This window comes from Ochotona curzoniae, unplaced genomic scaffold (genome assembly GCF_017591425.1).
Source record: "Ochotona curzoniae isolate NIBS_2020 unplaced genomic scaffold, NIBS_Ocur_1.0 contig_2927, whole genome shotgun sequence".
Taxonomy (NCBI): domain Eukaryota; kingdom Metazoa; phylum Chordata; class Mammalia; order Lagomorpha; family Ochotonidae; genus Ochotona; species Ochotona curzoniae.
Window position 1 is genome coordinate 5,398,102 of NW_024465654.1, and position 17,441 is coordinate 5,415,542.

The 17,441-nt window shown below is 45.2% G+C and overlaps 1 protein-coding gene across 1 annotated transcript in view; it reads left to right on the forward strand.

Annotated features, from left to right (window-relative positions):
* Positions 1-9,558, forward strand: part of MUC19 (mucin 19, oligomeric) — a 102,926-nt gene extending 93,368 nt beyond the window's left edge. The window contains exons 45-55 of the mRNA XM_040978972.1: positions 323-376; positions 736-789; positions 1,567-1,620; positions 3,256-3,285; positions 4,967-4,998; positions 5,088-5,250; positions 5,539-5,576; positions 6,760-6,870; positions 7,703-7,742; positions 8,221-8,329; positions 9,220-9,558. Coding sequence (XP_040834906.1) covers positions 323-376; positions 736-789; positions 1,567-1,620; positions 3,256-3,285; positions 4,967-4,998; positions 5,088-5,250; positions 5,539-5,576; positions 6,760-6,870; positions 7,703-7,742; positions 8,221-8,329; positions 9,220-9,403 — 869 coding nt within the window. The 3' untranslated portion in view covers positions 9,404-9,558. The remainder of the gene's footprint in view (positions 1-322; positions 377-735; positions 790-1,566; positions 1,621-3,255; positions 3,286-4,966; positions 4,999-5,087; positions 5,251-5,538; positions 5,577-6,759; positions 6,871-7,702; positions 7,743-8,220; positions 8,330-9,219) is intronic.
* Positions 9,559-17,441: the final 7,883 nt, after the last annotated feature.

Here is a 17,441-nt window from a genome sequence, read left to right on the forward strand (position 1 = left end):
GTCTTCTAAAGAAAAGACGAGGCCAAAATCCATCCCAGGCCGTGTCAGCTGATGGCAACTCCAGGCTGCCAGCTTCCAGGAAGGGAAACAGGCTGAGGAAAGCTGTTGAGGGATCTGCAAGTGAGATATTGATCAAGATCCTAGGACTCTGTCCCTTAGGTGCCTTGGGCAAGAAGGTGCTAAGTTAGGACACCCCCAATGTCTGAGGCCCAGGCACGCACAGTCCAACACGCCAGTGTTTAGGATGCTTGCTCCATGTCAAGGTTGCTCATGAACAGTCACTTATGAAATCAGAAAATGGAAATGCTTTTGCTCCATTTAGGTACCTCCAAGGAAGCACTGGAAACAACCACTGCCCCAGGAATTACACCCGCAGGTAAGGCCAAGAGGAATCTGGTCACAAGATGGGCGAGGGCATGTCCCCAGCACAGACGCGTTATTCTCTTACAACTTCTCTGCCCCCCGACATGACACCGGTGAGCTATTAAAGTAGTTTCTTTGAGTCAAGTGTGAGGCAAGCTCTGGTCACTGAGGGGAGGGAGAAGTGCTGCTCAGGGGCCTAGGAATCTACCGCCTCAGCTCCCCGAGCGGGGTGTGCTGAGACAGCTCCCCCACATAACTTAACGGCAGAGCCATGGACTAGCACTCATGGATACAGCATGAGTGGTTGGCTCCCCAGGTGCTGCCGGCTGGGAAACCTTTAACAGATGCATGGCCCTCCCTTCCTTGTTGTAGGTACTTCCAGGGAAACATCTGAAACAAGCACTGCTCCTGGAATTGCTACCACAGGTAAGGCCACGAGAAATCAGTCATCACTCACCATGGCACAACGTGGACAGGATGGCTTATGGGATGGTCCAGTCTCGGTCTCACACAGCCGTATCCTTACACTTGTATTCCTCCATCAGTGCTTGCCACATTCACCAGTGTCAGACAGCCCTGTGGACACATGAGTGCTGGCCATGCCACCTTTTCAGGGATCCATGTGGATGGGAAGGCCTTAGGAGATGCACTGTGGAAGGAAGTAGAGAGAGGGTCTACAGAGAGTACCAAACATCCCTTTGAATAAAGACATGCTTCTCTCTAGGTTTCTTTGGTTCTGGGTTTTGTCCAAGGTCCCCTTCTAGCAGAGACCTGTCTCTGCATCCTGAGAATTCAGAGGAACATGAGGATGCAAGTTCAAAGCCTCCTTATGAGCAGGCAGCCCCAAAGCAGGAGCCTCAGCAGAAGCATGAGACTTAGTCAAATGTCCTGGCGTGCAGTGCTACCCATGCATCAGCGCTTCTGCAAGGTTGTGTTTGTTTACGATTTGCCACTTGCATGTTTTGCAAACTTGGTCATCACATGGAAGACTGACAGCAAGCAAATAAGGGTGAAGACATGAGTTCCAGCATAAGTAAGAGAGGTTAGGGACTGATGTAGCCATCCTGTAGGAAGGCAGAGGGCAGAATGAAAGCCAGCGTTCAGACAGGCAGCCCGGGCATGGAGAGGCCCCTGCATACGGAGCATGCTGCAGGATGTGTTCTTGACTCCAAAGTGGTAAATGACTTTACCTGCTTCTTTCAGTTACCACCAAGCAACCTTCGGAGTCGACTACAGCTGCTGGACTCACGAGCGCAGGTAAGGCCGGAGCAGCCAGAGAGCTTTCCTGCCGGCATCTCACAAGTCTAGCTTTCGAATTTTGTAAGGTTATTTTCTATAGAGTAGTATTATTTCCATAAGCCTTTTGCAGATCCCTTCAAGGTAAAAAAAAAAAAAAAAAAAAAAGATCCACCTGAACTAGACTGAGTATTCCACGTCAGACTTTCCTTCTGTATTTGTTCATAGAGCTGTGGTATGCATACTTTTTACTAAAAACTCAAAATTCCCCTTGTTTATTCCCCATAGAAATTATAGTAGTAGCAAAAGTTAATTTAATAACTGAAAATAATGTAAATCACCTGGGTCGAACCATCCTTTCTCCCTTTCTTTAATAATAACTTCCGCATGTCCGAGTAGGCTGCAGACATTGAAAGCTAGAATGTTTGCCATGTCATCATATTTTGTATAGGTGGAGGAAGAGCGTGCTAGGGGCATACATAGTGTCTATATGGCATATATATTAACAGTACCTAAAATGATGGCTTCACAGAGTGAAATGTCCATTTCTTCCTGTGAGCTGTCACTGAGGAATGAAGGCAGTAGTAAGGGATGGTTGTTTAATACTGACTGCAGTGGAAATGGGATTCCTGACTGACAGCCCTTGGAGGTGCGGGAGTCGGCAGGTGCGGGTGGCAGCTGTAACAGTTCAGAGGAAATGAGATGAGGACGTTGAGTAGATGAAGGTTTGTGAAGGGCTGCTTTTCCAGACATACACGAGACACCATCCTTACTTACAGACCTCATGAAGAAGGTGCCAGGATCAGCCATTTGTTTCAGGGGTGTTGCCCTTAGCCATGAAGCTGATAAGATTTTTCTGTGGTTTCCTTCACAAGATCCTGTCAGAGAAGAGCTTTCCCGGCATTTATGCTCATGTGTCTCTTCTGTAGTTGATTTCTGCTCATCTGCTAAGCACTGAAGTAGGAGCCGGCTTAGCCTAGCTCAGCAAAGGGTTACAGACATTCAGTTCCCCCAAATTTGAGGTCTCAGTCTCATTTTTAGTGATACTTCCTTAGAACTGATGTCAATCTTAAAATTCTCTGAAAAGAACATGAACAGTAGGTTATCAGGTTGGTGAAAATATTTTCTGTATGTAAATAGAAATATCAAGTGCTTCAAAAAGTTCACGGGGACTGGCAATGAGTTTTGCTGCTGAAAGCTTTAGTAAATCCATGCTCATTTTTTTTCACAACAGCCATTCCCATGAACATTTTGAACATTCATCCTCAAGGAATATTGAAGAATTTTATAAAGATAATAAATTCTTGAGGGATCGAACTTAAACATAGAATTCTGTATGTTTCAATAGCTGTCATTTCCTTGCTTGTACATCGATTTACTCTACCAGTTATTCATAAGAACTGTCTTTCAAAAAAATCTTCAAGCTGACCTTGATTTCTTTCAGGATTCCTATTCTCCCCCTAAAGTTTGAGGTAGAAAAGAAATGCTGAGTTACGATGGAATCTCACCCTTGCTTATGGCAGGACGGGAACCTAAGGGAGATAGGTCTGTGTGGGGCTAGCTTTGAAGCAGTTGTCTTCAGCAATAGAATTTCAACTTGAATAACAATAATCAACAGTTCCCTGAGAGACTAACATGGGGTTTGTCTTCACACAGGATGCCCACCGTCACCCCCTCCAAGGCCAGGTGAGAAACCTCAGCCTCTGCACAGGACTCTAACAAACCATGGAGCCCATGCCAGTGAACACCACTAGTCCCAGGACTGCTCATAGTGTCAACAGTGCACCTCCTCACCCACTGACTCATAAAGGGAAGCCAAAGCAGTACGCCCTGTTACCTAGAACACAAGAATGCTTAGCTGCAAAGGTTAGGCTTCCTGACCAAAGTATCGTCTCCTGCTAGTAAGCACTGGTAACCATTCCTGGTTTGTCAAGCAAGAAGGAAATTCGGGGTGGCCAGAGGTCAGTCACTGGAGGACGAGCTCTGTTTCCACTGCGAGTTTTCTCAGTGGTTCTCAGTGTCACACAGACTGCCATAATTAGAAAACACTTCTTGAGTTCTGACTTTCTGTATCATGGAAGAATCACAGTGTGAAAGAAGGACCAGTGTGCTGGAAGCCTTCAAGACTGTCAAGTGGTAGTCAAAGACATGAGGAACGTTATGCCGTAAAGTCCTTGTCACTGCTGGGATCAGGAGGGGAGGGAACTGCACTAATTGGCTTCAGAAGCCAGTTGACGATACCAGGTCAAAATTACTAAGTTCTTGGAGTGGTCTTGCAGCAAGAAAGGGGTTAGCAGCAGGCAAAGGTACAAGGGTCCTCAGTAAGGTGGATGACAAGAGAACCAAAAGGGAGGACTCACCATGGCTTGTCAGCACCGACACCGTCTGTCCTCAGCAGGGGAAGGCACAGTGGGAGGTAAACGGACACTGAGGAAGCCACCGTGTCAATTCCATGCACGTTGAGCCGGAGCTTCCTACAGAGTTTCCAGAACAGTCGATTGAACAGAGAGCGCTGACCCAGAGCTCTGGATGGGTTGGAGGGCTGGGTGACTGAGAGCTGCTCACCTCCTATTCCAGCCAACACTGAGCATGCGCTGTACTTGGACCTCTTCCTTCCCCTAACAGGAGACAGGAAGTTCAGAGTGATGACCTAAAAAAAGTGAACGTTTTCAGGAAAGGGCAATCTAGTCATTTTGGTGCAACGTCTGAAATGCATGCAAATGGTTTGTATAATACAAACCATTATTATTTCCCCTTAATTTTTATGTATTATGAATTTCATAAATACAGATTTCAGAGCATAATTATACCGCCTATCCTATCTGACCATGTTCCCACCCTCCCTGCTCTTTCCTTATTTTAATTCTTACAATGTCATACTTTCAACTTGTTTTATAATCATGAGGATTAAGCAGAAAAACCACTATTGCCCAAGAGTACAAAGGCAGTAAACAATAATCAAATGAATTCTTTGATGAATCCTCTTTTCAGTGATTGTGAGACAAGAGAAACTCTGGGGCTGCACTCTCGGCTCTGGCCATGACGCAGTCTTGGTGAATGTAAGCTTGTGGAGGCAGGAGAACAGGAGATTTAAAGGCCACTGACAGGATAAGGCAAGAATGCCTCTGTAAAATGGTGACCATGAGTTGTGTGTGCCTATGAGTGCACACTTACTAGAAACTGCTTTCTTGAAGCAGGTGGCCATGATTTATCCACCTTAGAACATCATCTGTCTTTTCTCCTTCCTAAGTCTGTGACGCTGAAACCCTATGCCAGTTATAGTGTTGGCAACCTGGTGGTTATCTATCAACAACACATGGTTACATTTTGCCAAATTTAATTACAATTTCTCATTTCATGTTAACAGTTTGTCATGGTCCACTGGGAGAAAAGAAATCTGTAAGTATAAAAGCTTGTTGTGCTTTAACCCAAATTGGCCCACATTCCCTTACCTGAATCAACAAGCTAAGCGTGCTTTGTCTCTGTAGCCTGGAGACACATGGGTGTCCAGCTGCCACACCTGTACCTGTACGGAAGACAACGTCGTGACCTGCCAGCCCCAGGAATGCCCTTCCCCACCCACGTGCCCAAGTGGAGAGAGGCTTGTTCAGTTCCAGTCCAATGACACTTGCTGTACTATAGGATACTGTGGTGTGTATTCACATGGCCTTATTTCAATTGGATCTGTACCTCATTTATTCACATTCAAGAGATATTTTGAGCTAATGATATGCAAGACAGATGTGATAGATAAGCTGATGCTTACTTTCCTAAAGCTTGCTGTTTTTAGAACATGGGAAATACAGAAGCAGCTTATGGATACAAGTGATACAGTAAAAGGAAATAGCATTACCAAGGGGAGTGACACTGTAATTGATTAAGAGGATTTTATCTGTAATTTGTTCTAAAACTATTTTTTAACAATATTATATTTTTCAGAACCAAGAACATGTTTATTTAATGATACCAACTATGAGGTAAGGACTTTGCTGCCTTTGAATTTATTCACATGAGTAATAAAAATATTCTATGCTTAGCTACACCAGTCTTTCTACACAGTGGGGCAGAATCTGCTCATTGTGCCCCCGTCCCCATTTGGGAAGGATAGTCAATTGGAACACTCACCGTGGCAGTCCGCAGCTGGGCACAGTTGATCCACCTAGCTGGGAGCTTGCGAACACTGCTTCCCATGGCCTATACCAGATGGAATGGTGCAAAGCACATCTTTTCCAACTGCTTAGCAGACTGTAAACTGTAATTATAAACAAAGATCAGATGGCCCAACTGGCTTAGATCAGGTGAGAATGCCCCAAGGACTAGAATCACACCACGCAGATGGAGTGGCATGCAATGTCCAGGGCTGCTTTCTGACAACTGACTGGACATTTAAACAATGGTTTTAACTTCTTAGAAGAGACAGTATCAAGAAGCCATAACGATCACATGAGTCTCGAATACTAATCCACTTGGATGTGACACCGTAAACATGAACAGAATCTAAAAATAGATGTGAGTTAAGATGCCGTAATGCGCAGTGTGTCTGAGTTACACTTTCATAGCCACCTGGTGCTTACACTTTAGTTCCCCAGTGTGAGTTGGGAACCTGTGAGATTTTAATCACGTTACATGATGATGTTTAAAGACCAAAATGTTCTCCTCTAATCACTGCTGTGCAGCTGACAAAGTCAAGTTTTAGCTTACCAGAGAGTTCATCTTGTGATATGAGACTGTGAAAGGAATCATTTCTCAATTTGAGAGTATGCTAAGTAAGTCAATTAAAGAGCTTGCAAAGAAAGGCCGCCCATGCAGTGATGGGAGACATCCGGTGGGTTTGCCATTTGTCCCAACAGAGCAAAGCTCAAGTTCTTATTTTGTCCCCATTGAGAGCTGATGAGTTGTTCAATTAAAATAGCCTTTCTGGAAAAAAAAAGTCCTTGCAAACACAGTAAAGGAACACAGGGCCCTTGACATCTCATTGGCTGTCTGTGGAGCATTTGTTCACAAAGACAACTTTCCTAGCTCCTTTTCTGAGCTGGTAACCTGAGGCCAAGGGGACCTGCGGACGGTCACTGAACATGGGCTTGAGTTTTTAAAGCAGTTTTACTGTCAGCCTCAAAGGGGCATTAAGGCAAGTCATTTTTTTCTTCTCTTTCCTCGTAGATTGGAGACTCATTTGTTGACCCCAGCAACCCCTGTATTTCCTACACCTGCAGCCTCACTGGAGTGGTTCCAGTTGTCCAGGACTGCCCAAGGCAGACGTGGTGTGCAGAGGTCAGTCACTGGTCGCCTAGGGGGCAGTTCATGCACTGGACAAATGCAGTTGTCATGTAGTGCATGTGATAAAGTTTGTGTTCTATGGCAGATTAGCAACTGTTAGTCAAACCCAGTGTTTTTTATTATTACATCCAGGGCCATATTAATGTGTGCGTATGTATGTATGTAAAAAAAATACACACACACACATATAAGTGGTAGAAAGTATGTTGATACCAAGAAAGGCACTCATTTTAAAGGACATAATATAGTGCTCTTTGAGATGTAAGCTATCATGGAAAACATCTTGCTATTTTTAAACAAAACACAGAAGCCAGTTTTCAATATCTCAGACTCGCATGATCACTTACGTATACGGTGTAGATCTTTTTTTTAATGCCACAGTTGTCAAACTACAATGTAAATTATCTCTTTTATTTTTTCAAGATACCAAGTTTTCCAGTAAGCCTGTTGTTCTGGATTGCAGTGTTTGAGTTTTACCGAGAGACACTGCTCAGTGTGCAGTTATGGCGAAGTCTGAGGCACAGATCCCGACTGGGAGAAGACGCCATTGCCTGGTGTCAGGCAGTGTTCTCTCAGCCATTTATTCACTGAGTGTCTACAATTATTTCATGTACAGGCACTCCTCTCCCCACCGTTAGAAGCTCTAGTTTAAAAGGTCGCATCTCCGTTATGCACTCACTCCTTTGCCAGCCCTGCTTTGCAGTTTGAGGGTTGGAATGTTCACCCTTCCATGTTACTCTTGTGATGCTTTTTCAATAGACTAAGAAGTATTCTTAATGGGAAAAGTACAAGGTTTTTAGTTCTACCTTTTCTCTTACCCTTCCAGGAAGACAGAATCTATGACTCAAACAACTGTTGCTATAAATGTAAGTAAAGTAAGCTCTGCATAAAGAGAAAATATACACTATTAATAACAATTTAATGTTTTGCCTTAAAAAAACAGATCATTCATGCAGAACTCCTACACTATTAACCCAACAGGTTTTCTCACCGACACTTCACCACTGTCAGCTGATCAGTATCTGACATAATTATGAATTCATATCAGACATACACTGTTCTCAATTATCCTGTTACATTTATGATTGCAAAATTCAATTTTGTGGAAACATAGAGTTCTCTCCAGATGTTAGAAAGCTGTGCTTTCCGTGGGATCATCAGCGCATCGACCCGATCCACAGTGAGAACAAACATGTCAGAAAGTGTGTCCCCTCCTCCCACCTCACTTGACTAGTGGTGATGAGACACCTTCTGAATGTCACCAGGATTATTACTCTCCATGGTTAAGAAAATGGAGGCCTGGTCACTGCCGGTGTTCAACTTCACTTGTGTCACTCTGTTTAGGTAAAAACAGCTGCAAGTCTTCCCCCGTGAATGTGACCGTTCGCTACAATGGCTGCAAGAATAAAGTTGAGATGGCACGATGTGTGGGCACGTGCAAGCAGACTGTCAGGTGAGCTGCCCCGTGATGGAGCTGGGCACGAACTTTGTAACCTTGTCTATTCAAATCAGAAATACTGAGGTGTGAGTACTGAACATCTAAGGGGCACTGCTCATTTTGTAGTAGTTTTCAAACTGTGCCTAGCGGTACATGGGTACTACAACAGAGTTAACCAAGGAAAAGCAGTTCTTAAGTTGTTACACTTCAATAATTTTAGACATGTTTTCCATTATGTACACTTCTCTGTCTACATTAATTTATAGAGAATATTACTTCAGTATTACACTAAAGTCTGTTCTGTTTACTGTTTGGCACTGTAATACTGTGAGCTTCTGAATATCCATGGTGTGTTTGAGTGTGGTGTACCAGTTCTCACTCGCCTATCACTGCTGATCCCTGTCCTAGGTTTCCAGCAGGGGGAAGACAGGACTATGATAAGAATGCATTAACTGGAGTCTTTCATAGTCATTTAGACTTGAATGGTCCAATTTGGCAGTGCTATTTTAAAATGCATTTACATGCTTACCACATTATCTGCCCCCATCTACCCGTTTTTATTATTTAGCCTCAAGTTATTACAATGGCATAATCATTCATTTCATTATTACAGGCTGAACTTTCTGATGTATAAATGTATCATGACATTAAAACGTAGGACAAAGAAAACAGAGTATAATGTAGAAGTACAATTAAGAGTGGTAACAGGAGTTCTATTACTTGGGAGTAAAGATACCTGCTGTAAACACCTGTTGTTTACTATTATGCTTAGTGAAATGAGCTAGTCCCCGAGAGACAAATATATACTCTCTCTAATGTATGGGGACTAATACGCAGAACACACACACACACACACCCTGGAAACTCAAACTGCATTTTAATGCTTCCCATGCTCATCTCTCCAGGTACAATTATGATGTCTTCCAGTTGGAAAGTTCCTGTCTTTGCTGCAAGGAGAACAGCTACGAGTTCCGAGAAATCGCTCTCACGTGTCCTGACGGCAGCACCACCCCTTACACATACAGGCACGTCACCACCTGCTCTTGCTTAGACATCTGCCAGCAAGCCGGCACCCCAACGCCCAGTTAGTGCCACCCCTGCCTTTCCCAGGGGTCAGAGGCCAGGAATTTACCTAGTGCCCCAGGGTAGTTGTCCTTAGATAGTTAACATAACTAAGCAATTGAAGTCTGCACAAAATGAGAGTTCTCATGATGTGACAGAATCTGAAAAAATAAAGAACTTTGCAGTGACTGAGCATGTGCGTGTATTTATGGACAGCAGAGCCAGAGTTACCCATCACTTCTGCCCAGGGCACAGGTGTGCTGGTCCTCCCCTCTGCACACCAGCTGCCCTCGAAGCTGGCAGACCATTGGCGAGGGGCCCTTGCTGACGTCACCATCACTCTCCATGCTCTTTCTACAGCGTTCTTCTAAACTGACATCCGACACTCGTGACGATCCCTCAAATTTTACTTCTCCAATTTCACCTCATTTCTCTTTCATTTTACTCATGTAGCTTGGCTAATTCCATCCACACACATAGACAGGCTTACTCTGAGGACTGCCCGTCCCCGTCACCAACTCTAGGCTTCTCTCTGAACCGGACGTGCAGATGTCCACTCTGAATGCAGCACACACTCAACAAGACTGGAGCAGAATAAAGTATCACTCTTGTACCAAGTCACTGCTCTGCTTGAAATCAACACAAACACTGAGGCCGACATTACAAGGTCGTTTTTAGTGTGATCTTTCATTTTGTTACTTCACACTCATGTACTTCATCCTGTACATAAAAATTTGATGGAAAATTTTATGTGTATTTAAATCGACTTACCACAATATATATTCTGCCAAGTTTTTGAAGATTTCTTGTATGCATTTAGATGTATATATTTATATACATATACCTCAAACATGATTTGTATATGTAAAACATTGTTACTGACTTTGAGCCATATTTCTAACATAGAGGAAAATCACTTTAACAGAACTCATTTATGTACTTTGAGATTTTGGTCAATTTGACCATAAGTCCAACATTGAATATGTCTAATAGTAGGGAAAAAATCAGAATGTTAGCAAACTACTAACTGCAATCAAAAATGCAAAGTAACCGTGTAGCTGTGGGCATTTCAGATTTCATATCTACAGTCAGACCAACATCTTTAGCTTCCCTTCCTGTCGATTTTCTGTAGGTTTTTCCCTATCTGCAAGCATCGATCAATTGGCAAAACTTAGCATATTGATTCCTTCAAAAGTCCAAATGTTTGAGGTTGTAGTCCCCATTTGCAACAGACTCACTGAATGGATTAGGAGAACACAACAAGAATATGTAGCAAAAGCTGTTGTAACAAACTCACTTCTCCAGTGAAGAAGCATGCGCACTGAGAGGGAAAGGAGGTACACATGCAGTGTATAAACTCAGATGAATTAAATGTGTAATGCGAACAGAAACCAAAGTGAGCAGGCGTGGAAGGGGGCTGAACAGGGCACAGCCACAATAATGGAGGCTGCTTTGGGGTAGGAAGAGAATGAGGCAAAGACTGTTTCCAGAAGTTTGAGGGACAAAAATTTGTGGCAAACAAGTTAGCAGAAACAACCAAGGCTGCTAGGGACAAGAGAGAGGCTGAAAAAGCTACTGCCTGCCATCCACGTGGGAGCCACCACCTCGGGCTAGCATGAGCCACCATCTACACGGCCACTGGCGGTTGTAACTGAGAAGGAATTCCACAGAGTCACTGTCCCCTCCACCCTACAGAGTAAAATCCCACGTATTCCTGTGGTCACCCTGCAGGACTGGAGCAGGGTTCGGATCCCCCAGTACAAGGACCGTGGCTGCTGTTACTACGACCACAGCACCAGTAGGACTCTTCTAGTGGGATCAAAGGCGGGGTCCATCCATATTGTTCTGTCCCAGGGCCATAGCAGTTGGTGCCACAAACTCTGACTCACTCAGGGTTGCTGTTGGGGTGGGGGCGCAGCCACTCTTACCTCCCTCAACACCGAACATTCTTCAGACAGACTGGCACTGAGCAGTCTGTGGGCTGGGGCTGCACACCCAGGGAGGCCTCCGCTCATCCCAAAGCCATGCTTTTATCCCCATGAAGAACGGCAGACTGGACCACTGTGTCTGTTACGAACACGGCTGACGTTGAGACAAAAGAAATCATGCAATGGACTGTACTCCTGGGCTCACCCTAGAGCCAAAACTGAAGCAGGAAGCCAAGTGAGACCCTGCATTCCAGGTGACTGTAAATTCTTTTTCAATAAAATCTAATCGATACAGAAGGGACAAGTGTATCAAATGCACAAATGCCAAGTAGGAGATGTGAGGAAACCAGGAAGCACGACGCCTCCAAAAGCACACTAACCCCAGATTCATCCCGGGCTTAGGGATCTGTGAAGCGTCAGATACAGAATTCAAAACAATGACTGTAAAAAGCTACATCAATGAGAGGCAGGAACAAACCATGACTAAAGAGCCAGAACTGTCAAGAAGAACCAAACAGAAATTTGGGAGATGAAATCTTCAATCAGTAAAATTAAAAATTTTTTACAAAGACTGAGAGCCTTAACAGCAGAGCAGATGAATTTGTAACACTGAGGACAAGATCCTAGAAATAACTCCTGACAAAAGCTGAGAAAACAAAGAGAATAAACCAAGTTCACATGAAATGTAAAATATCATTAAGTGATCAAGTAATAATATTATAGGTGTTCCTGAAAGAAAAGCAAAAAGACATTGAAAACCTAAATGAGGGCCCAGCGTGATAGCCTAGCAGCTAAAGTCCTCATCTTGCATGTGCCAGGATCCCATATGGGTGCCAGTTCGAATTCCAGTGGTCCCAATCCGCTCCCTGCTTGTGGCCTGGGAAGCAGTCGAGGACGGCCCAAAGCCTCGGGACCCTGCACCGCGTGGGAGACCCGGAGGACGGTATGATGATGAAATCAAACAAAGAGAAATAAATCGTGCACAATAGCCACAAAAAATCAAATCTGTAAGAGTAAATTTAACCAAATGAAAGATTTCTACAGGGGAAGAGAGAAATCAAAGGCATACAAACATGGGAAGACACCCCTTCCTTGTTGAGCGTAAGAGTCAGTATCAGGAAATATCACAGGTCTGTTCCACCCAGAACAATCTACAGACCCAAAGTGATTGCCACCAAAATACTAATGACATTCTCTACAAAATTAGAAAAAACAACAATAGTTTTTTTAAAGATTTTTTTGAAAGGAAGATTTACAGAGAGGAGATACAGAAAGATCTTAATGTGCTCTTTCACTCCCCAAGTGGCTGCAATGAAATGACCAGAGCTGCACCAATCCAAAGGCAGGAGCCAGGAACTTCCTCCAGGTCTCCCACGCGGTGCAGGGTCCCAAGGCTTTGGGCCGTCCTCGACTGCTCTCCCGGGCCACAGGCAGGGAGCTGGATGGGAAGCAGAGCAGCTGGGACATGAACCACTGCCCATATGGGATCCTGGCACGTGCAAGATGAGGACTTCAGCCACTATCTACCATGCTGAGTCCAGAAAAAGTACACTAAAGTTTATATGGAACGACGAAAGACCCAGAACAGCCTAGCGATCCTGAACAAGGTCAGGCTGGAAGCATCACAGCACCTGATTTCCAACACGCTGCCGGAAACCCCGCGAGCAGCGGGACAGAACCTCGTCCACAGGCACACTGCCAACTAGACTGGCTCAGCGGAGGAAGGATGACTCTTCAACACGGACTGATGGCAGAAGCCCAAGCACCGGGACCATCGTCGTTAGAAGGAAGCTGGATTACAGGGTCAACAGCGGGACTTTAACTAGCAGTTCAACACGCAGGATACCAGCAGAACAAGCGGAGCACGACACACTGATTTTAAATGTATGTGACACTAATACCCATATACTTAGTTTATTAAAATAAAATCTGTTAGCTTTAAAATCAGACATAAGCCCAATACAGTAACAGTGTGTGAGTTTTAGATGGACAGATCACACACACACACACCCCAGAAACACACCACAGTGTAAGCTAAAGCATTCTAACAAGTATTTATTCAGCATGTTAGCTGCGTTCTTTTGCTAAGCACACAGAAAGTGGGACAGAAAAAGCAAGAATAGGAAACAGAAAAGAGTAGCATTAATGAGCCCTACACACACACACACGCACACACACACACATGCACACACACACATGCACACACACGCACACACGCACACACACACCTGCACACACACATACAACCACACACACACACACACATGCACACAGGATGGCAGCCAACCCACAGCCTGCACAGCAAAGGAAATCCACAGAGTGCGACAGGAGCTAGAGCGGGACAAAATACCTGTATTTATCATGGAACAAAATAGCGCCCAGCACACATAGAAACTCAGCTCAACAACGGGAACAACCAATTCAAATCATAAGTCAGCACAGGATTTGAATACTTTTCAAAAGAAAAAAATTCTAAGGCAAGTACATGGAAAAATATTCAGCATTATTAATCATCAGGGAACTGCAAATCAAGACCCCAATGAAGTATCATGTCACTGGTGAGAACAGACACTACCAAAGATAAAAGATAATAAACGCATGGGCCTGGCGCGATAGCGTAGCAGCTAAAGTCCTCGCCTTGAAAGCATCAGGATCCCATATGGGCCCCGGTTCTAATCCCAGTGGCCCCACTTTCCATCCAGCTCCCTGCCTGTGGCCTGGGAAAGCAGTCAAGGACGGCCCCAAACCTTAGGACTCTGCAACCGTGTGGGAGACCTGGAAGAAGCTCCTGGCTTCGGATCGGCGCAATATCAGCAGTTGTGGTCGCTTGGGGAGTGAATCATTGAATGGAAGTTCTTCCTCTCTGTCTCTCCTCCTCTCTATATATCTGCCTTTCCAATAAAAATAAATAAATCTTTAAGAAAAGATGATAGAAGCAGGTCAAGGACAGAGAATGGGAATCCCTAACGCAGTGTTGGTGGGGATGCGAATTAGCAAACCCTCATGGCATACAGCACGGAGCTTCTTCCAGACATGGCACATCTTTTCCGTTTTGGACCTGAGCTGATGAGATGTGATTTAGAAACCACAACATAAACCCTGTTGAGCTATCTGATCAATGGCTTAGGGAACATTCCCAGGTCTGTGCATCCGTTACCCTGTGTCAAATCCCATTTTCTTCCTTCCAAAGGAAACCTTGGGCCTGCTGGAGGCTGCTCCACCTCCTGCTCTGCCCAGCCACTGCCAACCACTGAGCAACACTCTCCTTTCATATTCTGATTCTTGACATTTCCTACCAATTGAATCATATAGCATACACTCTTTCATGCCTGGCTTTCTCACGTATTCTGTTGTTTGAACAATATTCCATTAACTTGAGCTTCACAGTTCACCCAGTGATGTATACTCAGACCGCGTCACTTCTCAGCTGGTGTGACTGGTGTGAGTGATGCACAGCTTTTCCTGTAAGAAACGGAGTGCCGGTGAAGTGCTGCCTGTGCGTTGTGTAACTAGTCCTCCAACCTCATGCCTGGTGCCTGTACACCCCCTGGGCCTGACAGTGAAGGGAACATTGTAGTTACTACCATAAAACACTCCTGTAATTGAAAGATCATCCACAGCCATTGCTAAGATGAACAGCAGTGGCCCACAGCACTCCTGACAGAACCTAGCTGCTGGAGGCAGGCAGGCCCCTCGCTGCCGCGGGCCACTTAGCTTCTTTACCTGCCCCCCTGCCCACTGGCCAGCCTGTGGCATCCTGTGGTTTAGACTGTCCGGGCAGTTTTCTGATTCGCCTCTGTTTTCGAGTGCTGTGCAATCCAGCAATTCTTTAGCTCAGTTCATTTTGTCTGATGTTTACCTTTTCACATTTTGTAGAATTAATTGGTTTGTCTAGAAACTGATAAAGAGCCAAATACTTTTTTCCACTGTTCTTCTATGTACATGTAAGAAGCCAAACAGACGAGTGAAATTATCTGCAAGGGTAGGGAAATATTTCTCTGCCAAAGACTATTTGCATAATTATACAGTCATTTAGCTTCCAGTCATTCACAATTATCAACTTCAATAGCCTAGAGTCCCTACTGTGTGTGCCTTGGGAGAGCGTAGGATTTTACGGCCTTACATGACTCGTCAGTCGAATGTCCTGCTACATGGGAACACGAAGGCATGTGGAGGAATGCGTCCTTCCGACAGCCATTTTCAACTCCCAATTGCATCCTGCATGTAGGCTAGGACCATCAAAGGCTGGTTTGGTAATTATGCAAAAGATTGAGGGTGATCTTTAGAAAGCCTGACAGCTCCTGTAGAAATCTTAATGCTCGAGAACTATAAGACTATAATAGTTTGATAGTAGAAATATCCCCACTTATAAACTATTTTTGTTGCATTAAATCTGAATCCAATCATGCATCAAAATTTAACTACCAATTACAGAAACATTCTAACCGATCCTATGAGAATACAGAATCCAAACAAGGATCGTGACCTATTTTTTTTTAATCAAAGAGAATTGCAAAGGAAGAGAAAGTACCATAAATCCAAAAAGATCTTAGATTCACCTGCATAAAATGTTACACATGGTTGCTGTTTGGGACCCAATTTGAACAAATCAATCATAAGCAAGCATTGTTGAGAGAGAAAATTATCCATAGGACTTCATCTGTTTCATCTCCTGCCTGAAAGCCAGCGAATTCTCTAGAATAAGTATGAGCCAGGTTAACTTGTTTTTTCACTGACCCAGCAAATAAAGTATGCATCACCCCAGAGCCTCTGTCCACGCGTGACAGGCTGAAGGCAGGAATCCTCTGGGGGTTTGCACCTGCAGGCATTTTCAACATTCTCTGCAGACATCTCTGTGGTGACCGCACACTTATTAAAAGCAACACACACAGATGACAAGCCACACAGTACCAGCGGCAATTAATAACCCAGAATTAAGTTTGACTGTAAGGGTGCTTCAGAGGAAAAATGCCTTTCCGAATGTCACATTGGCATTTTATCACAAGCAGTTCGCATGCAATTCTGACAAAGCACAGGCAACTGAAGAAATTGTCTAGGATACACAGTGCAGATTCTCAGGCTGCTCCCTTGAGTGAGTGCCCGTTCTCGATTCCTCTCGGACCACGACAGGTGACACGCTGCAGCGATGGATTCGTAGATTCTTTTCTAGCTCCAGTCCCCGCAGGTGCTTGCCTTTGCTTGAACACATCCTGCCCTCACATCTCGGTTATCACTCCTTCTTTCCCTCCTTGTCCTGGTAGTGAATGCTGCCTTCCCCTGAACACGACTGTCCCCAAGGCAACAAGCAGCCTTGCTGTCAGGAAGCCCAGGCCACCCTGTGCCCAGCTGACTGCATCTGAATGGGCAAGCAAGTCAACTGTGGCACACGGACTCTCTCCCTGCCAATCTGCACTTAGGGTACAGAGGAGGTTAAGGGAGCAGCTCCAGGAAGCACTGACACTGGGAGAACAATGTAGAGGTGGTTTTCCTCTCTGCCCCTCCAGTGCCACAGCCCTCCCCCTCCACACACTGCCTCTTCCTGCCCCACACCCCTGCTCAGCCCTCCTCCAGCTTTAGAGGCCTCCTCCTCCTAGGGCACTTTTATTGTTACTTCACAATTAGATCTTGATGCTTCTTTGTCAGGGTCGGCCCTGAACCAAGATACCTGGATCCAGCAGAGTCCCTGGGGAGCGGGGGAGCAGGCTCAGGTGGAGGGCAGGTGAGACACACCAGGATGTGCAAGCACAATGGCGTAAACACAAGAGCCGGGTCACCTATGCTTCCAGAGGGCTGTCCCCAGGGCTGGGAGAGGCTGCCCGCAGCCGGTGCTCAAGCACCGGAGGGGAGACCATGCAAGACTGACCTGTGCGGGCTTAGATGGGCAGCCCTCTGCCTTACAGGAAACGGGTGCAAACAGTGAAACCCACTTTCAAAAGCCTGAGCGGAGATTCGCTGTGGGCAACAGCTGCAGGCGGTTTGGATCAGTAAGATGAGCCTCACATGGGCTGCAGCTGCCAACCATCACAGGGGAAGAGCGGCTTTAACCGGCAAGGAGGCGGCAGGGCTGGGTTTCACGCTGCTTCCGTCTGGCCAGTGTGGAGCAGCAGTGGCAGGACAGGAATTGACAGCACTGCAAG